The 21,467-nt window shown below is 44.5% G+C and overlaps 2 protein-coding genes across 4 annotated transcripts; one reads left to right on the plus strand and one right to left on the minus strand.

Moving 5' to 3' along the window:
• The first annotated feature begins 8,153 nt into the window (after positions 1-8,153).
• Positions 8,154-16,944, plus strand: LOC310800507 (L-lactate dehydrogenase B-A chain-like). Of its 2 annotated transcripts, XM_083663115.1 has the most exons (9): positions 8,154-8,204; positions 9,151-9,246; positions 11,287-11,423; positions 12,653-12,770; positions 12,875-13,048; positions 13,176-13,349; positions 14,560-14,677; positions 15,559-15,682; positions 16,518-16,944. In XM_083663115.1, the coding sequence occupies exons 1-9, from the start codon at positions 8,168-8,170 to the stop codon at positions 16,683-16,685; spliced, it is 1,146 nt and encodes a 381-aa protein (XP_083519241.1). In that variant the 5' UTR covers positions 8,154-8,167; the 3' UTR covers positions 16,686-16,944. The 2 variants fall into 2 exon arrangements, with proteins under 2 accessions (XP_083519241.1, XP_083519242.1); XM_083663116.1 differs by lacking the exons at positions 8,154-8,204; positions 9,151-9,246 and adding an exon at positions 10,480-10,927.
• LOC310800509 (vesicle transport protein GOT1B) lies at positions 12,912-21,071 on the minus strand. 2 transcript variants are annotated; one of them, XM_083663118.1, is made up of 7 exons: positions 20,931-21,071; positions 19,787-19,878; positions 19,477-19,655; positions 19,298-19,379; positions 17,137-17,885; positions 13,193-13,324; positions 12,912-13,051 (listed from the first exon to the last, which is right to left on the minus strand). In XM_083663118.1, the coding sequence occupies exons 1-5, from the start codon at positions 20,953-20,955 to the stop codon at positions 17,847-17,849; spliced, it is 417 nt and encodes a 138-aa protein (XP_083519244.1). In that variant the 5' UTR covers positions 20,956-21,071; the 3' UTR covers positions 12,912-13,051; positions 13,193-13,324; positions 17,137-17,846. The 2 variants fall into 2 exon arrangements, with proteins under 2 accessions (XP_083519244.1, XP_083519245.1); XM_083663119.1 differs by lacking the exons at positions 12,912-13,051; positions 13,193-13,324 and adding an exon at positions 14,612-14,724.
• Positions 21,072-21,467: the final 396 nt, after the last annotated feature.

Below are 21,467 nucleotides of genomic sequence, written 5' to 3' on the forward strand. Positions count from 1 at the left end.
CTTCTCACAGTTGACCGTCAGCTGGGCGCCGCCTGCCTCTTTTGTCGCCACGGTGACCAACACCAAGCTGCCACTGGTCACGGTCCTGCCGGCGAACCTGTGGACAGGAAGGTCAGGAGGAGGGACAGGAGGACTGGAGGTCAAAGTGCAAAGGACAAAGGCAGCAAAGATCGAAAGTGAAGACGAAGCCAGGGAATAGAGGATGAACAGGTTTGTCAGTCGTCAGGTTTTAGATTCGATAAAAGCAATCAACATTCTGGTGACTTTGCGAATCGTGTTGCCTGCTAATGGTCTCAATGGGAGCTCCCGTGCCTGTGCCTGGACTAACGCATGAAGGAATAAAGTGTCAAGCAAAACTCAAACGGCGGGCCGGCCACCTGGTAGAGCACGGCAGCACGCGTCATAAAGGCGTAGGTCCTTCCCGTGGCCGGCCGGGGGTTCGAATCCGACCCGTGGCCATCTGCCGCATGTCATTCTCTCTCTCTGTCTACTGTCCTGTCAAATAAAGGATGAACATGTCCACTAGGTGTCTTATGTTACAATATGTTACCAAATCCATCTAATTGTAGCTCTGACTGAAGTTTGGTCTGATTTGGATGACATTTGGAAGGCAGGATGCATTTCCGCATTGTGCTCCAGACAGTCTTTCCACAAATGACCAAATGACACGGATTGGTCTAATGGGGGTGCAGATAATTAAAGCTACAAAATGTGAAATCAAACGTGACATCTCAGATGCCACTGGTGATGATGCATTTTGACGCTGGTTCTGCTGTGATTACTGTCAAAACATGACACTGATTGACCTGATGATGCTCATCTAAAAGGTCAACATTTTAAACCAAAGCCATAACTGCCACATCACTGGCTCAGTTGGGACAACATTTAGAGGGATGATGCATCTTCACACTGTACTCCAGTGTTAAAAAAAAAAAAAGAGACAGTGATTGGCCTGATGAGGGCGCTATGAATACATTTCAAAATTATACCCCACTGGCCTGATTTGGATGAAAGTTGGAAGGTTGATGCATTTTGGCACTGTGCTATGGTGGTTAAAACATGACACTAACTATTCTTGATTTAGTGTATATCCACGATCAGCACCGACGAAGGCGGTTATTTTTTTATTTATTTTGGGGGGGGGGGGGGGGGTTTGATTTTCCCAAATCAAATCCTTCAGTCCTCACCTGCATTCCTTATCTGAGCCACAGGGAACTCTGCTGAGGCTGGCGGCGGCCGTCACCCTCTGGACGATGGCGTGGTCGTTCTGACACTTGTCGCTCAGGGTCAGCTTCTCCGAGATCTCGTTCATACCCATCAGCTGACCTGGAGGAGTGTCAGCAGCACCACATCGGTCAGGATGTCGGAGACGCTCCACATTTTGCTCTCAGCAGGTTCAAAAAGCCAAGCAATAATTAATTGACAACGGGGCGTGTGCTCGTATCAGCTTGGTGCGATGGTTGTGACGAGTGTATTCCGATACACTCTGGTTTTTGTACCACAGAAATTAATTAACAAATTTAGAACGGTGATTAAACTTGAGCCAGACTACATGTGCAATACGCGGTTTTAAGACACACCTGCCGGCCAATAGAAAAAGAGTATTCACCCAGACCATGGTATACACTCCTTACATCATGACTCGTCACTAAGCCTTTACTGTCCTTGTGCTTTAGGTTGACCCTGCCAAGTACAAGAGCATCTTCAATGGTTTCTCTCTCACAGTGAAAGAGGATGGGGTCCGAGGGCTCGCCAAGGGCTGGGCTGGACAGAATAGAACCCCGACGAGGCAGGTACGAAAAGTAGCACGACTCGACTCCAATACAACCCGGGCTGGAACAGTTTTTACCGGTGGAATGAGACCATTTATCGAGTCGAGCGGAGTGGGATCGCGCTACTACCTGCGGTGGAAATGGGCCATTTGAAGCTGTGTACAGGCAAAGCACTGTTGAATAATCACATGTTCCCCTGTGTTTTTGATCGGGTTTTGTCACGTTGAGCTTTGTTGCTCTTCCTTTTCTTATTGTTTGCTTCTGCCATTGTTGTTGCTATTGCATCCCTGCACTAAGGCAATGGAGAACATGAGGCTCATGTTGATAGCCACAACCAAGCCCAGAGTAAATAATATACACCCCAAAACATCCTGAACATAAATGAAAAGCTAGGTTCAGGCAAACTTTCAGGCATGCACAGACAATAATATATCATATGTATTGTTCTTTTAATGTTCCATATTTTAGCTTTACTTTTCCCTCTTTGTGCGAGAGGGGACACGCTCCTTAGATCCACCTCTGGGGGGCCCCACCACGGGGCCCCCAGCAGCTTCCTGGCTGTACAGTTGGAGGTGCTTGAGTCATTGGCGTGTGAGAACAGTCTACCTGCTCCTCAGTCCAAAGCGCTGCACTGGCCCTTCACCGGACATCAACCAGTGCAGACAGACTGGGAAGCGGACATCTATTTGCAATCAATGCTGAAGTATTGACACTTCCTCTGAACATCTTGGTGTGGCACCCATGTGGTGAAAAGGAATCGCTAATATGGAGAAGCAGAAGGGAGACATGTAGCAACGTGCAAATTGAAAAAGAATCGGAGTCTGAACATGAAAACACTGAATAAGTTCCTAAAGTGGATCAAACGACTATAGTTTTTGTGCCGTTTCTCTGAGGGTTGTACTGTAGCTGTTTCCCAAAGTAATAAATACATGTTACTTGAATCTTGTATCTAAGGGCCGCAATAAGACAGTTCAAAGAAGACTTTCTAGCTACTGCATTGAAAAGTAACAATGTACAGTATGTTGAAGTGTGAAAAATGCAATAAAATTGTTCTTTTTTCCTGAAACTGCGAATAATAACAGTGATTGCATTTGCTTAATATAATTGGGATGATCATGTTTGCCATAATTGTGCCACCCTATTTCCAAGTACTGAGACATTTTGGAAATGCACAAAAAAATACTGTGCAATCGGGATACAAATCATGACTATACATTTAAGGTAGCTGTAGAGCCAATATACCATGTTCAGCTATGAAGTCAGATAGCATAGTTGACATAACCACCTATCAGCAAATGCATATACTGTATGTATTGAATACGGGCCAAATTTCACACAATCACTCAATCACTTTAAGGTCTGTTTATCTTAAAATGTGAGTTGCGTAGGAAGTTGGAACCTTGACAGTATTCACGTTATTCTTTGCCCATACAAGGACGCTTCTGCATAACGTCATTTCGTAATCATCTTTCCGGTTTTAAACACGGAAGTAGAGTACGCATACCGCAGTCATTTAGACTTGCCAAAAAGCTGTTTTCAAGCTAAAAAAACCCAAACTGTTTTAAAGTTTTAATATTTGTCAGGTGAGAACGTAACATATATGTGACCAGTTTATCAGAATAGCGCCTATTGGAAATCTTTAACGAGCAGCGAGGACCGGGAGCGCGGACTGTGTTGACACCGGTCGGACTAGCTATCTGTCAAACCCTACTGTAGTTAGGCTACCGGCAGTGAGAAAACACTGTCGACGTGCTTTTGTAACTAACGTTAAATGCCAACCGGGTACAGCCATCGGCTCCTCGCAGCAGACTAACGTTATGAACATGTAACTGAAGTTGGCCGCAGTGTAGCTTAATTCTGAATGTTGCCAAACTTCATTCATACTAACGTTTTATTTAGAAAATGGCCGCCACCTAGCGCTGAACCGGAAGAACAAAAACGTTGCGTCGAACGCGGAAGAGAGAAAAAGTGGGCGTGGTGAATAAGGTGAATAATGTTATTTATCCTGAATGTTAAACCCTTTTCCCCCTCTGTCCGACCCCAGGTGTGTGGAAGGGTCTGGTGGCCCGTATAATCATGATCGGTACACTGACCGCCCTGCAGTGGTTCATCTATGACTCGGTGAAGGTGTACTTCCGCCTGCCCCGCCCCCCTCCGCCAGAGATGCCCGAGTCCCTGAAGAAGAAGCTGGGCCTGACGGAATGAGACGAGCCGCCTTAAGCTTCTGGCATACTCTTTGCGCCCAGCCAAGCGCATAGAGCGCGCGGCGATTATGACGTCATCGCACGGGGCGTGTCGGGGGGCGAGGCCTGAGCGCAGCTCGGCGCGTCCATGGAGATTTTTCTATCAGCGCGTCGGGTTTTGCTGCCTGTGCCTGTGAGATCTCCGTGGTAGGCTATCAGCGGATATCTGCTGTGATTGAGTCCTCACCGTCGTACAGTCGCCTTCAAAAGCATAATGTTCGATTATAACGAACTAGTTGTGTGGCTTAGCCTTCCCAAATGTTGAGGGTCGTTTTTTAGAATTTAATATATAGAATTGGGAACGTTACATTCAATTTCATTCAGACTGCCTTTCACTGATCGCCGCCATTTCTGGAGCACTCACTATGTTCTGTTTTGGCCTGCGCAGAGTGCGCGCGCCCTCCATGGAGCCCCGCCTCCAGCGCGTGCGCGAAGAGTATGCCAGAAGCTTTAAGCTTCTGGCATACTCTTCGCGCCCAGCCAAGCGCATAGGGCGCGCGGCGATTATGACATCATCGCACGGGGCGTGTCGGGGGGCGAGGCCTGAGCGCAGCGCGGCGCGTCCATGGAGATTTTTCTATCAGCGCGTCGGGTTTTGCTGCCTGTGCCTGTGAGATCTCCGTGGTAGGCTATCAGCGGATATCTGCTGTGATTGAGTCCTCACCGTCGTAAAGTCGCCTTTGAAGCATGACGTTCGATTATAACGAACTAGTTGTGTGGCTTAGCCTTCCCAAATGTTGAGGGTCGTTTTTTAGAATTTAATACATAGAATTGGGAACGTTACATTCAATTTCATTCAGACTGCCTGGAGGAGCGAGCTGAGCACTGAGTATGTTCTGTTTTGGCCTGCGCAGAGTGCGTGCGCCCTCCCCGGAGCCCCGCCTCCAGCGCGTGCGCGAAGAGTATGCCAGAAGCTTTAAACCCCGCCGCGACCCTACATTAGACGCAGCCTTAACGACCATCCGCACAGCTCCGCACGCGCCTCGTCCTTTCTGTTACAGTCAGAGCTGTCCTGTCAGCCCACCTGTCCCGGGCCTCAGGTCAAAAAACTGTGAAACTAGGGACGGAACGAGTGAGATTTGGAGAGAAGATGACACGTTCAAATGTTCATGTTCAAATAATGTTCATAATGTTATGTCGCCCACCTGTCCCGAGCCTCAGGCACCTGTCCCGGACCTCAGGCACCTGTCCCGGACCTCAGGCACCTGTCCAGGGCCTCAGGCACCTGTCCAGGGCCTCAGGTCGCACTTGTAAAAAAATAAATAATAAACTAGGGACGAGTGAGATTTGGAGAGAAGATGACGTGTGCAAATGTTCATGTTCAAATAAAATACGACTTGAGGAATCTTTCTTTTTTTAAGGGTCTTCTTCTATTTCTCATTTCGAAAGGGAAACCATGTTCTTATAGGTGGATATCGTACCAGCTGACAGTGGGCTTGCCAAACTGAGTCTCTACTAGGGGGGATGGAAAGGCTTAGTCAATGAAATCCAGTAGGCAGCAGCAGCCGGCCAGCAGAGCAGGGAGAGGAGCAGGCGCACAGTACAGCACATCAAGGGTAAGTCTTACTGTAGCGTTGCAGAGAAGACAGTGTTTACAGCTGAACGGCAGACAGCAAACTGATAGGTTTGCTTTGAATGTATAGCTGGACCTTAGGTGAACTGCCACGTTTTTGATGTGGTGTGCATGTTACAGGTCGATCTAGTTAGGCTCCTCTGTAAAGTCCTTGAACAGGTGAAGTTGAACTTGAGTAGCCGACTTGAGGCAGAAAGATTGAGGAACTATACTTTTTGAGAAAAGTGTATCCAACTGCTTTCATGCTTCAACAGGCTGTTATTTGGGGTAGTACTGCCCACCCTTGACGTGTTTTTCTGTATATCTATCCACCTTATTTCTAGCTGCCATGATGCCTTATGGGTGCTTCTTCCGGTGTAACCTCCCAGCCGCCCCCCGTTACGTTGCTGACATCTTCACACCCGACACTTGATTGTTGCAGCTTGCAAGCTGCAACAATCAAGTCACCGGACCAAGTTAAACCGGACCTTGTACCCATAATTATTTTACAGTATTGTGTTTTCATCATTTTCTGCCTTTGTGCGCTTCCTATAACATATAAATTATATTTATTTTAGTGTTAATGTAGACATGTAGTTACGAATTTCAGACATTTAATTTGCTGTGATATATATTTATAATCCATGTGTATGAATTGCCACTTTGGTACAAGATGACTCGCATGAATCATCCATATGGCTGTACATGCGAGCAGAGGTGGAAAGAGTACTGACAAATCCTACTCAAGTAACAAGTATTGTTACCTTAGTGAAAATTAACTCAAGTACAAGTAGAAGTACTAGTCCAGGAAATTACTCGAGTTAAAAAGTAGCCTATTTAAAAGTACTCAAAATACTCGAGTAAAAGCACATTTGCGTTGGTTAGAGGTTAGATTCCCTGCTCGAACCCGACCCAGCCCGTGGGTCAGGTCCGGTATTTCCCCTCTATTCCTTGGACCAGAGCAGGGCTCGTGGTCAGATATAAGGCCCTTTCTTTTTCTTTTTTATAATTGGGGTAATATTTGGTGTTATAATCAGAATGGTATGTGTACATTATAACCTTAGAACCTTATCAATTCATGAGATTGAACAGACAACACGGATATAGTTTAGATAAACAGCAAACTTACTAAGACGATTTCGGGTTCGGACCGGGCTCGGGTCGGGCTTGTTTTTTTTGGCGTTACTTTAAATATATATTTTTTATTATGTACCCCAATACATTTCACACATTAACACGTTACGTGTTACCTAAGCTGTCGACGAAAAGTATGACGAAAAATGTTAGTCGACTACCTTTTTCCCCAAGACTAAGACGAGATTAAAATGTTCAGTGTTAGTCGACTAAAACTTGACTAAACAAAAAGAGGATGAGTTTGACTAAATATGATAAAAACTAACAAGGACATTTGACACAGGACTAAGACTACGACTACATTTAAAAATAGACGACAAAATGAACACTAATTATAGACTGTTTCCCCCACTCAATGCAGCAGTTCAGGTTCCTGTAATGCAGCATCATAGATCTAGCTGACATTTAGCTGTCTTAAAAACATTTGCAGTAGTTACCACAGAACCCACCCAGTCTTAGCTAAGGGTCTTATCTTAGACTAAAATACTTATGGTTTTATTTGACTAGATGAGACTAAAATGCTCAAACTTTTAGTCGACTAAAACTTCTAGTCTAAGACTAAGACTAAATAAAAAAATTGCCGACAAAATTAACACAACTGGCTTGTCTCTTATACTGAACAGCTAGTTCAGATGCAGTCTCAAATGCTACAGTGCCGTTTTAGAATATACAGTATTAAAATTACTCGTGTAAGAGTAAAAATATAGCATTATGAAAATACTTAAAAAGTACAAATCCACAAAAAAACGACTCAAGTACCAGACAATTGGACTCGAGTCGACTCGAGTCGCAAATTTGATGACTTCCGACTCGACTCGGACTTGGAAGGTAAATACTTGAAACTCGACTCGGACTTGTAAGAAAATGACTCGAAACTCGACTCGGACTTGTGACAAGATCAGCCGAGTGTACCAGCTGGGCGTACGCCTAGGTGTAACGCTACGTCCGATGTAGAACTCAAAGTTACGACTAACTTAATTTTATGACTAGTGCACCATGTAAGCCCTGTATGCGCTGCGCCTGGGTGTAACTTATGGAGCAGGCGTAAAATTTACACCCAAGGCGTACTCACTGACAGCTGTCTCATCTTGATCTGCGCGTGATGCGGCCGGAATCTTCTCCAAAAATATCAATCGATATGTGCTGTAAATAGACGTTTTGGGCGCAGGACCTCCGCTCGTCGGCGGGGTTTTAAAAGCTGATGCGTCGGAAGATCTTTCCATTTCTTCCTGACTTCGTCAACTGCCCGCAGTGCGCAGTCTGCCATCGCATTCAGTACTGATCGCACTTGTGATCAAATTCCATCTTGTTTCTGTGTGTTTGTGTTGGCGCTGTTAAATTGAGCTGTGAGAACGTTTCTATGCTTTGAATACAACTCTATAGACCAAATCAGCGGGATGTTTACATTTACTTCCGGGTACCCCTGGGTCCACACATTATAATGGCGGTGGACGGCACAAACTGACATGTTGAAGACAAAAACAGACAAAGAAGACAAAAATGGTTCGTCCGTGTTGTGTTGTTGTTTAATATCATTCATAACAACACTTTCACTAACGTTAGTGGAGACCAGACTAGCTAATTTACCTGTTGGACCAGACTAGAGTAGACTTGAAGCTAAATTAAATTGACCTGGCGTCAGTAGCTCTGTCTGTACCAGGCTCCTCTTTCTCGCCGAGAAGAGCCTGGTGACGCGAGGTTACTCTGTCTGTAACGTAAAAAAACAGCGAGTTTGACAGACAAACAAACTTTATTAGCTAGCTAACACTACATAAAACAAACACAGAAGAAAGGCTAGATACGTCGGACAAGCATGTTTACCAACCGTTTAACCATTTAAATTGAAAGTAGTCGGCCGAAAACAACGAGAGGGTTTGACAGCATTTATATGACAACACGCACATTTAAACCTGCCGCCTTTCCCAAGTGGTACCCGGAAGTAAATTTGTTTACATGGTGACGTCACGGTGATTTGGTCTATAAGTTTGAGCTGAGTTGGAGCTGTCTGCCAGCTGTCTCGAGCTCGTCTGAGAGAAGTGTGTTGCTTGGCAACAAGCACGTATTCACGTGAATGCGCACGTCCGCAGCCTAAATAATCTCTGCCTTGTCATTTTTTCTAACCTGTGACTCGACTTGACATAACCTGTGACTCGACTTGACTTGTGAGGGACTTGAATTGACAATCTTTGACTCGACTTGACTTGACATAACCTATGACTCGACTCGAGACTTGACTTGAAATAACATTGTGACTTGACTTGACTTGACTTGCCGACAAAAGGAAAGACTTGGGACTTGCTTGAGACTCGGGACCAATTGACTTGAGACTCGCTTGGGACTCGGATCAGAGGGACTTTTGTCTGTCAAGTACAGTAGGCCTACTTTCCACCTCTGCATGCGAGGTGGGGTCTGCTTCTGCAGCTTCTGTTTTTGCTGCTTTCTCCAGCAGAGCTGTCACGCGCCTGCATAGTGCCACTGCCACCACTGTCTTCTCATCTGGACCATCGACAGGACAGGTCACTCTTTTTACCAGGAGAAAGCAAAAGTATGTACTGAACATGAAGAGCGTCTTCAAGTATCTGTAGTTTTCTTATTCTTGTAACACTTTTTTGTCTGGGACATTTTTGGCTGTTGATGAAATGTCTGACTTCTCCACACAAAGGAGTTCAGGGCTAACTTATCTTTCTTGGACACCTTACAACCATTTGCTATTCTCTAGCCCGTGCTGTCAGTCACAGAACGTCTACAGAAATAATTATTATATTATACCATATGGTAGGCTATTTTAATTAATGATTAGTCAAGTAGTAACATCTGTTCAGAAATGCCATAATTAAGTTTCATGATATTCACTGATAACTCCTGTGACCTTGCCGGTTAAGCCTCTGCAAGTATAAATCCCTTGTAGAGACAGTTGGAGATGTAGGGTCAGTATGTAAACAATGCCCACGGCCAAATGTATAATACTAGGAATTGAGCGCAGACTCTGGAGATGATGCGCCGCCGCCATGGCTGCAGTTATGGAAATCGTCCGCTCCGTGGGCTCCCAAAATCGTGACTGACAGACAGACACCGCCCACCCACCTAGGCGCCGTCGTGCAACTGTGCGGCATCGGCTCATGCTACATCACAGTTGCTCGTGTGACATCACTGATGGCATCACAATCGTGACAGACACCCACCGCCGCTACAGACACCGCCACCCACTTAGCCAATTTGAACTAAGAAGATTGGCGAATATTGAATTTTGAATGAACATTGAATGTTACATAATTCAGATGTTATTTCTTCTCATTTTTATTTGATAATGACAAGATAGTAGCTGTGCATTACACTGATCGTATATCAGACAGAGAGAATTGTCTAACAATTTATACACTATCTTGCAGCCAATAATAATAATACTTTATTTATATGGCACAAATATTACAAGGTGCTTTGCACAAGCAGATCAAAACAAATGATGATAAAAGCAATGTGAAGATAAAACAAAAAAACCTTAGTCGCATCAAATTCATTGGATAAAATGTCACATAAAACAAGATTTTTATCAAAATAATTACAAATACAAGAGAATTAGAGTGATCATTAAAAAAGGCATTGTGATCAAAAATTCATTTTCAGATGTGTTTTGAAGGAATACACTTTTTATTTGATACTGACAATATAGTAGCTGTAACACTCTTATGCATTGCAATGCTTTTATTATATCAGCGAGAGACTTGCACATAATCTATGCATGATATCCATCAGCAAATATGATAGCAGTCATTTCATAAATTGCTTTTCTAATGACAATAAAGTGCTATATTGACACCCCATTGGGCACAAGGTTAACTGTCGCTGATGATGTGGGGGTGCAGCAGGCGCAGCAGATGGAGGCAGCGTTAAAGGATTACGGTAACTCCTTTAACTGCCTGCAGGCAGGTTCGCCATCCGATTACACCATCTCTCTCTGCCTCCATTTGGGCAGCAGGGAGGAGGAGGGAGAGCAGCAGGGAGGAGGAGGGAGAGGAGCGGAGCTGTGTTGTCTGAGTCACATGCGCTCTGTGACTCAGACACACGGCTCCGTGCTGACGTCCGGGATACCTGCCTGCAGCCGACTGCACTGCACAGCACCGTCTGAGTCCGTCTGGACACACGCACACCTTACGTACCGTATCAGCTTGCCATGCTGATTACGTGCTGGTATTTATACATCGCAGCTCGGAGCATCGCCAAACAATGCAAGTATTCTGTCGCTCTTTCTTCTGTCTGGCCGAGTGTCTTTTCAGAATGAATGTCTGGCACCTGGCGTATTCATTGCTTTTTGTTTTTTTCTTCTTCTTCCTGTGTGGATGCAATGGATCTAGATAGCAGGGAGAAGTCACACTTTCATTAGGGCTAATATATTAAATGCCATGCTTAATGCAGTATTTATGAAGTTGGCCTTATTATTATTCAGCCTGCAGACCGGATGCAGCACCGTTTGTCCTCGTTCCGTCTGAGACTTCCTCGGTCACTCGTCTTAGGACGGACATTTTGTCTGATCAGGTGATCTCTCTCATCCCTCCTCCGTTCTCCTCTTCCCTGTTTTGCTCTCCAGCACTCAGCATGACCTCGATCCTGCAGAAGCTGCTCAGCCCGCTGTTCCTCGGCCCCGCTGAGCCCCCCAGGAACAAGGTGACGGTGGTGGGCGTGGGCCAGGTGGGCATGGCCTGTGCCATCAGCATCCTGCTGCGGGTAAGAGCCCCCTGCATCACATGACCTGCCCCCTGCATCACATGACCTGCCCCTGCTCACATGACCTGCCCCTGCTCACATGACCTGCCCCTGGCTCACATGACCTGCCTGCTTCCCCTGCTGTCACCGGAGGGGTCACGCCAGGATCTCTGCCAGACTGACACCGGATTACGGAGCTCTTGGTGTCTGTCTGACTGGGTCTCTTATGTCATCACTGTCCTCGTTACAGTGCTGTGGCAATGTCAGGAGAATGTCAGCTGTCACCAGCTACAGTCACCTGCTACTACAGCAGTTCCAGCAGTGGTAGTTGTAGTAATATAGGATTACCTTATCGATCCAAAACAAAACGACACACACCGCACAGGGCAGAATCCGGATGCTGCTTGTGTGGAACAGAATATATCTGTTCTATGCAGAAACATTCAGTACAAAATGATCAGTGCTAAATGTGGGGAGTCACACTAAACAAGGGTCAGGTACTGTACAGGTCTAATGTTTTTACTCCAAAGCCTCGTTGCACTAGGAACAAACAACCACTTCAGTGTTTCTATAGACCTTATTTCAAGTGTTGCTCGAGTCCAGAGTCGGTCAAGTCCCAAGTCCATGTCATTAATATCAAGTTCCAAGCCAACATGTAGAACACCAGTAAAAGTAGAAAAAGTAGATATCAGAACTAATAAAGAGTTCAGTATCAATTTAATATCTTAAAGAAAACAAAATATCTAGGACTTGTCAATGCAATATGATTTGATAAAAACTTGATAAGCGCATAATGAGTTTGATTTCCATGATCAATTTAAACTTCAATGAATTCCATCATTCCATACAAATTCAGAAAACAGAATTTAATCTTGTTTGTCTGGTGGAATAAATCTCATAACTTTCAATCTAACAAGCTCTTTTATCAAGACTTCAGAAAACTTGTCAAGTCATCCTATCCTCCTATATTATAAAAGGGAGCATGTGGGCAATGTTTCTCTGTTCTGTTTATGACATCAGTCATGTCATAAATCACTGATGTCATAAGTGATGTCACTTGAGCAATTGCGGCAACTGATGATGTCATAGTGACACACACACACACACACACACACACACACACGAGAGAGACTGAGGGAGAGAGAGGAGAGACGGAGAGAGAATGAAGGAGAGGGATAGTGAGAGGGGGGAGAGAGAGAGGAGGTCGGTGGATGGATGACGCGTGTGTGTGTGTGTGTGTGTGTGTGTAGGAGCTGGTTGACGAGCTCGCCCTGGTGGACGTGATGGAGGACAAGCTGAAAGGAGAGCTGATGGACCTGCAGCACGGCAGCCTCTTCCTCAAAACCCCCAAGATAGTCGCAGACAAAGGCAAGTGTATGACTCTGAAATGAAATGAGTAGAAAATGTGGAACTCATATATCAATTATAATATAAGATGCAGTCTCCTTTACTCCTCTTTCTCCCCCTGTCAGACTACTCTGTTTCAGCCAACTCCCGCATTGTGGTGGTGACAGCCGGAGTGCGTCAGCAGGAGGGGGAGAGCCGGCTGAACCTGGTCCAGAGAAACGTCAACATCTTCAGGCACATCATCCCCCAGATCGTCAGATACAGCCCCAACTGCATCATCATCGTGGTTTCCAACCCAGGTGCTGTTTAACACACACGGACACTGACTCGTACATCCATTCACTTCACAGTCATGCTGAAGCAATTAGCTGATTAATTGATTCGCCTCTTGATCGTGTAACCTAAGACTGTCTTTCTCTTCAACAGTTGACGTACTGACTTACGTGACCTGGAAACTGAGCGGCCTTCCCAAGCACCGCGTCATCGGCAGCGGCACCAACCTGGACTCCGCCCGCTTCCGCTTCCTGATGGCCGACAGGCTGGGAATCCACTCCAGCAGCTTCAACGGCTGGATCCTGGGAGAGCATGGAGACACCAGTGGTGAGGGTTTCTCTCTCTCTGTGTGTGTGTGTGTGTGTGTGTGTGTGTGTGTGTGTTAGGGCTGTCACTTTTTCCCAAAATAAAGTTCGAACTAACTTTAATTGCCCGCAAAATGTTCGAATATATTCGAAGTTTTTTGGTTAATTAATTATAATAATTTATTTATTTTTGCTGCATCCAACTCGAGACAACTTTTCAGACCCTGGAGACAATCTTTCTCAGAAGAGACTAACGCGACAAATCTGGAGACGTTTTCTGACATGGGATTAACATTACCAGCAAGCAGCAGTTGGTTAATGTTGGTTAAGAAAAAAAAAGAAGAAAAAAAGAGGAAAAAAAATCGAACAGGTCAATTCATAGCTTTCAAGGGGCGTTACGTGCTGCCGGGAACGCCCACCTGGCGGTCAAAAAAAACTTGTTCATTCTGTTGCCTGCGAGTCGACTCACGCTGTCACGCCTCCGACGAGGAGACACGCCTGGCTTGTGTTTTACAGAATCCCGTCGGAGAAAGAAAGGAGAAGGTTGTGGATTTGTGCGACGTGGTTCAGTCGCTGGGGAGGGCAATTTTTTTTTGCTTTTTTTTCTACCATCAAAGTACACACGTCTTTGCTCTTTGCGGCCAACATTTCATCAAAGGTAAGCTCAAGTAACGTTAACGGGGTATTAATCATTATTGTAACGTTACTTGAGCTTACCTTTGATGAAATGTTGGCAGCAAAGAGCAAAGACGTGTGTACTTTGATGGTAGAAAAAAAAGCAATTTTCTTGCCCTCCCCAGCGACTGAACCATGTCGCACAAATCCACAACCTCCTCCTTTCTTTCTCCGACGGGATTCTGTAAAACACAAGCCAGGCGTGTCTCCTCGTCGGTTTAGTGCAACCGATAGCACAACAGGTAGGCTATCCGGCACTTTGGCTGAACAAACAGCGTGAGTCGACCCACAGGCAACGGAATCAACAAGTTTTTTTTTTACCGCCAGGTGGGCGTTCCCGGCAGCACGTAACGCCCCTTGAAAGCTATGAATTATACATTCGAACATGCCCTCCTCCCCCACATTCAAAGTTAAATTCGAATTTCGAATAAAAAGTGACAGCCCTAGTGTGTGTGTGTGTGTGACCCCCATCTCTTAAATGTTACTGTCTGATAAGGATGAGTGACTGCAGCACTGACTGAGTAGGCAGAGGGTGATGATGTCATCGTATGTCTTAGTGCCTGTGTGGAGTGGAACTAACGTAGCTGGAGTCAACCTGCAGACGTTAAACCCGGACATCGGCACCGACAGTGACGAGGAGAACTGGAAGGAGGCACACAAGATGGTGGTGGACAGGTAGAGCTGGTCTTGACTTGTTCTGCTGTGCATTTGCATGCTGTCAGCTGATGGTACAAGTAAAAAAAAAAAAAAAGTGGTGAATGAATTTTGAGGTGTGATGCTTTTTATAAGTCTCTGGGTTTTTTGTAGCTTGACATCACCAGACCAGTTCACAAATACGAATCGGTCTGGTATCTCTCAATCCAATTTCTATTTCCAGGGGGCCTTACCAACGGGCGCAGTCAAAAATGCCTCAACCAATCAGAGCAACGAAACGTGTGACACAGCGCAGAGTGACTGAAACACAGACTGTTAGCCTACTGATCAGCTGGTTTGCCAAACGCCATGAGATCAGCCGTTACAGTGAGCCAGTCATTATCGCGATATAAACCCTGATAGCGTGATGCTGGACCCCGAAGTGAAGCAACTGTTAAATTTACCGGACTTCTTTCTGTGGATTGATATGACTGGATGTGGTCCGTCCACGTCCTCAGAACAACGTTAGCAACTGTCTGCTAGCAGTGGTTTACTAGAGAGAAATAACAGACGTAGAACGATGCCGTGTAATAATAAAGGGGCTGTGATTGGCTCGGTAGTTTTCAGCCCAGGTGGAAATGTGTCTGAGCGAGAAGGGAGCCAGACACATCTGCCAGAGGAAATAAAACATGAAGCCCCCTTTTTCTTCTTCTTCTTCTTCTTTGTATCTCAGCAGCTGTAAAAATCCAAGTAATTTGTCCCTTTTCTTTATTTTTGATTGTTGTATTTCATCAGTTCGGTTTTTGTCACTTCAACTATGCTCACTGTTCAGATGAATAAAGCAGTCCAGAAGCTGTCTCCACTTGCTCACACCTGGAGAGTTTTTGATACAGCATCTTAAAGTGTGTCCCTGTGTGTCTCAGTGCCTATGAGGTGATCAAACTTAAAGGCTACACCAACTGGGCCATTGGACTGAGTGTAGCCGACCTGGCGGAGAGCCTCATCAGGAACATGAACAGGATTCATCCCGTCTCCACCATGGTGAAGGTGAGGACTCTTCACACATACATCTACACAAACTCACTGCATCCTTCAAATATGCACGCACGCACGCACACACACACACACACACACACACACACACACACACACACACACACACACACATTTTTTGTGTGCACCTTTTCAGCAGTTTTCTAACAGGCACGTTGGTACCTAGCACTTCAGGAGTACTTTGGTAATTGGTACCACAAGTGCAAGATTTTTTTTATCAGATATATTCCGTATTTTTGTTGTTGTGGTTTTATTGCCATTGAACAATGCAAGACTATGTGTAATGCGAAGATATTTTTGCCAGCAGAGATTGTATTTGAACTGTACAAATTTGAATTTGTCAATTAATAAAAATTAACCTGTAAGGCACAACTTGAAATTGAATACAAATTGAATGTGACCGATTACTGACTTTAAATTCGACCATCATTTCAAATTTGGTTTTCCCCAATTCAGTCACACCTCTGATCATAATATAAGGGACTTGTGTTCACAGATTGTCAACTGGAAGAATTTGACTGTCGGATTTGAAATTAAAGCAAAAAAATCAAGAGTTAATCATTATATTTAATTTCACACCAATGCCTTCAATTGTGCCTACCGATTCAAATATTAAATTAATTTATTCAACAAACGAATCATCAAGTTCAATATGGGCATGATACATTCAGATGTATACGAGTGAATTTCAGTCTCTGCTGACTCTGGTGTCTTTCCATACTCGTGTCCTAATGTAGATAGTGTGGTAGATGCTGATGTGGATTGATTGGCTGATGCTGATGTGGATGTTGATTGATTGGCTGACGCTGATGTGGATGTTGATTGGCAGGGCATGCATGGCATCAGTGAGGAGGTGTACCTCAGCCTGCCCTGCGTGCTGAACAACGGGGGCGTGGCCAGCGTGGTCAACGTGACGCTGACAGAGGGCGAGGTGTCCCAGCTGCAGGCCAGTGCCAGCACACTGTGGGACATCCAAAGGGACCTGAAGGACCTCTAAATGAACAGCAGAGGGCGACATAGCTGCCCCTCACCTTATTACTCTGCAGTCCCAAAATACCAGACATACCGCACACTCCTTCACCCGTTGCCCTCCGTAGATCCCCAGACATACAGGGTTTGTATCCCACGCGTCTCGTTGGAGTGGAGACGAAAATGTGAAGTCAACTGAGTGAAATCAAACGTTTCACTCATTTGTCTTTGACTGTGTTGCAGTATGTGTCACTCATGTTGCTTTGGTGTGTAATAAAGCAAGTTTGATGGTGCTTGAACTGAGTATGTGTGCAGTTATTCAGTGTTATCCAGGGGCGGGAAGAGTACTAGAGTACTAGAGTCTAGGCTCAAGTAGGACTCCTGTTACACACACACACACACACATATATATACACGGTATATACATACACTCAGAATATGAGAAAGAGAAAACAGAATTTTTACATGCCATGTCTCACCTTAAGAGAGAAGACTCAACTTCCTTGAATGCAAAAAATCTGTATGATCCTTTAAAGTAAATCTGGAATATCTCTGAAGCAAAAATATATTTTGACAACACAAATAATTAAAAAAAACTACACACTTTATTTCAAGTATGCATTTACAAAAGTTACACAGATGTAAAACATGTCTCTGACGAAGCCTCTTAATATCCAAGTGACTGCGGTGATGAGAGCAGTGTCTGTTGTGTTCAGGTGGAGCACAAGCTGCAGCCTTTTTAGCAACTGTAGAAAAATGTCAGTAACACTTCATTGAACAAGGTCAAAATACTCTCAGTGACTGTTCAGGCACACAACATGGAGGGAAGGCTGCAGTGCCGAGGCATCCAGATAATCCAGTGGTCGGTTCCAACATGTCCATTCAAGTTGGTAACGAGTGGCAAAGATACAAAAAAAGGGAGGGGCTGTTAGCAGCCTTCAAAATACAAGTCCCTTGGTAACAATGTCCAATGGCAACAAGAAATAAAGCCATTTCCTTCTGACAGAGGAAACGCCATGATGTCAGTCGAGTGTCTTGAGGAAAACTTCTTTCCTTTGTGTCGAAATGTTTGGATTCACAGTTGTGACTTTTTGTTTGTATGGGGAGGCGATGAGCAGAAGGTAGAAAGTCACTATTAGAAGCTATTATAAATACTGAGACTTCTGCTCCAAACAACAACAGCCTGTTGTTATACCATATTGTTGCTCTCTCCAACTTTGTCCACCAACTGGAAGAGAACAAGAGATTAAGACATGGTTAGACATGAGCTACAAACACACCGTCAAAGAGAGTAAAGGTTCCTACACACCGCCGACGGGTCTAAGCGATAAACTTGCAGGCACTCGCATGTACTCGCAACTCGCCCTGCAGCTTGGTTGGCTGCCTTGCTGTATTCCCGTCTTCAATTGGTCTATTTCGGTTTTGGCCCCTCCTCTCGTCTTGTCACCTGCGATGTCCACTCGCCAGGTCTCCCAGCATGCTTTGCAAGCTGGTGAGCGACAAGATGGCGCGGGGGAAGGAGGGGCATTTCGAAATCGACCAATTGAAGACGGAAATACAGCAAGGCAGCCAACCACGCTGCAGGGCGAGTGCGAGTGCCTGCGAGTTTCTCGCTTAGACTCGTCGGTGGTGTGTAGGAACCTTAAGAAGACATGGTTAGACATGAGCTACAGTACAAAGTAACACACCGTTAAAGTTTAGAGTTTCAATGTTGTCCCGGAAGTGATGTCACTCAACTGGAAGTGATGTCATCAGTGATGTCACTTGATTGTGCATTGCGATATCACTGATGATGCCATAGGCATTGTGACATGTGGCGGGGGCAATCAAATCAAGAAGGCTCATATTTTACGAAACTTCCAGTATCTATTGTGGCATTAAATGTAGCAGCACATCGTCGCATGGTCGACTACACTGCACACCTAATAGTGAACAACATGGGGACAAAATGCTGTGATAACTGACACCGGCAGTCTTCACACTCACACAGGCTTTACAGAGACAACTGACACACAGGGTCACCTCAGCCATGAAGTGGGGAGTCCCAGGCGGCTTCATGATGCACAGTGCAGCTCTGTTCAGTACAACAGAGTCTCTGTTCTGACAGACAGCAAGACAGAGGAGGCACCGGAGAGGACAGGACAACGTGTAGCACTCCAGTTAGGTTAGGTAGGTATCCAAGTAGAAGCGGTATTTAAAGCCTTGTTTGTTTGTTTTTGTTCTTACTGCTCCTACTTTGGTCTTATTCTCTTACCTCTTAATCCTATTTTTATTGGTTTATTCTTTTACTCTTTTATTCTTTTATCTAATCCGCTGCCGATTTAATTTGATTTTCACTTTTATGATTTTTATGGTATTATGGTTTTATTGCTTATTTTATTCTTCCCTTATTAATGGGTTTGGATGATTTAAACACACTATGCAATAGGGCATGTGCAATCTTTGCAATAGTGCAATCTTGTGCCTAGCTGGCACTGGTCAGTGTGTCTGTGGTTCCCTGGTCAGTGTCTATGTGTTTCCCTGGTCAGTGTGTGTGTGTGTGTGGTTCCCTGGTCAGTGTGTGTGTGTGGTTCCCTGGTCAGTGTGTGTGTGGTTCCCTGGTCAGTGTGTGTGTGGTTCCCTGGTCATCCTGATACTCACACTGCTGATCCCTGGTAAGTTGAGTAATGACCCGAGAACAGGAACCCGCCTGATGAAGCCTATCGCCACTGGGAAAAAGCCCCTGTAATAAAAAAAAAGAGAGAGAGAACAAGATGAGACCAAAAAGTCCCACTAGGATATCAAACTGAAACAGCCTTTTACTACTGAACTGTACTGACCTGAATAAGAGGAAGAAACCGTAGATTTCCAGGACGACGCCGATGATTGGCCAGCCAATCAGAACCACCAACACGCCTCCCAGGAAGAAGCTGGTGGCTTTGACTTTGTGTTTCTGGAAGAAGAACCTGAACGTGCGCTCCAGGCCGATGACAAACGACAGACCCGCCACAAACAGAATCTACACACAAAAGACAGACACACACGTTTGCGATAAGGAACAAACACATGGCAGTCTGATCCATGACAGTGATAGTACAGGCATTTCCTGAGATGAGATATGGGGGTCGGTGGAATCGTAGATGAACTCACATTTCCAATGGCGAGAAGAGCTTTATCGAAAAACAGCACCATCCCAAAGAAGAGGAAAAACACCCCGAAGCCCGTCAGCCCCATGCCGATTTCTGCAGATTTGAAAAAGAAGAATATTCTTGCCATTGTGTTCCGAAAGTCATACAGTTATTTTAAGAAGAAACTTGAATGATTCCCATATTTGGATCAAATGGGAGTTATATGAACATAAAAAAGGTAATTCTTTATATACAATCTATGGGTAATTCCCTAAATATGAAAAGGGCATGGATACAGCATTAGGAGGCAGCAGTCTTAGCAGAAATAACGACCATAAAATAATTAGAAATAATTGCATAAATGTATTATTATTATTATTATTATTATTATTATTATTATTATTATTATTATTATTATAACTATTATAGCATTACAATGACTGTCAATTACTGAGTAAAACCTCTTTTTAAAATGATATGTATACCAAAGATCTATTCTGGTTGTTTACAATTGTATGATGTTCTGTTTTGTTTTGTTTTGTTTGTACTCCATACCACAATCAAATCTGAAGTGTTTTACCTCTATTGTATTGCATTGTATTTTTATTGCATTTTATTGTATTGTATTGTATTGTATTGTATTGTATTTGTAATAGATAAGTGGCGCACACCTTTAAAAACGTATGCTAAGGATAAACCAGTTCAAAAGAGAAGAAACACGTGTTATCATCATCAGAGAGCAGGGACATTAGTGACTGCACGTGTGTATGCCATGACCTCTTTCTTGAGTTTGATTTCATTCATTTTCTCTATTTTACTTGGCTATCCGTTAGTCATTACTGAGTAATTAACAGCCTATAATTTAAAGGCTTATACAATCTTCCATAGCTCTAGGCCTAGGGTTTCTTCATATATCATTTCTGCTCAAATATACGTTTATGACTATAAATCAGTGCTGGTTAGCTGAGCCTGCCACCAATATTGACTCGGTTAACCCCTAGCTAGCACTTTTCATGACTCTAAATCGATGTAGATTTATTTTCTATATCTAGTGCTGGTTAAACCCCATTCATTCAGCAAAGCTAAACTGGGTTATGGGTTACATAGCAACATTATCAAGTCTTAAAGACAAAGAACAAATGCGGAAAAGCACAAACGGCGCTTACTCTGTGAATCCGTGAGAGAAATCATTTTGGCAGTAGTGCAGGCAAATCAAGCAAAAACTCGTCTTAAAATTCAACAGACTTGTTTTGGCGTTAACTAAATTGTTGATATCAGCAGTGATGTGAACGCGAAGAAGCTGCTGGCTGCTGCTAGCGGCTTTTTTTCGCCACGTCTTCCGGAAACACGCAGGCACGCAATCTACCAAAGATCGTATGTCTTGGAGGCTATATCACTCAAACAGTAGATAAAAAGCCCCGCCTTCGGTGATTGATTTTGCCCACTTTCCTCACGCCAGAGCCCCTGGTGTGAAAAGGGAGTCACTGATGACATCACAATTGGCTCGAGTGACATCACCACTGATGACATCACAATTGTTTGAGTGACATCACTGATGACATCACCACTGATGATGTCAAGGACATTGTGGGCCCCTCGTGTGAAAGGGGAGAAAATGCATCCTCACCGATGACATCACTTACTGATGACATCACAATTGCTCGAGTGGCATCATTGATTACATCACCACTGATGACATTTAT

Source organism: Poromitra crassiceps, assembly GCF_964638095.1.
Source record: "Poromitra crassiceps genome assembly, chromosome: 30".
Lineage (NCBI taxonomy): Eukaryota > Metazoa > Chordata > Actinopteri > Beryciformes > Melamphaidae > Poromitra > Poromitra crassiceps.

What these genes read in the sequence shown, in the direction of transcription:
- LOC310800507 (XM_083663115.1), top strand. Translation starts at nt 8,168, where the DNA reads ATGTTGAAGACAAAAACAGACAAAGAAGACAAAAATG. An exon ending in CCATCAGCATCCTGCTGCGG is followed by an intron (nt 11,424 to 12,652) that starts GTAAGAGCCCCC and finishes GTGTGTGTGTAG; the next exon opens with GAGCTGGTTGACGAGCTCGC. An exon ending in AGAGCATGGAGACACCAGTG is followed by an intron (nt 13,350 to 14,559) that starts GTGAGGGTTTCT and finishes CGTATGTCTTAG; the next exon opens with TGCCTGTGTGGAGTGGAACT.
- LOC310800509 (XM_083663118.1), bottom strand. Translation starts at nt 20,955, where the DNA reads ATGATTTCTCTCACGGATTCACAGA. An exon ending in CTCTTCTCGCCATTGGAAAT is followed by an intron (nt 19,656 to 19,786) that starts GTGAGTTCATCT and finishes TTTTGTGTGTAG; the next exon opens with ATTCTGTTTGTGGCGGGTCT. An exon ending in GGTTTCTTCCTCTTATTCAG is followed by an intron (nt 19,380 to 19,476) that starts GTCAGTACAGTT and finishes TTTTTATTACAG; the next exon opens with GGGCTTTTTCCCAGTGGCGA.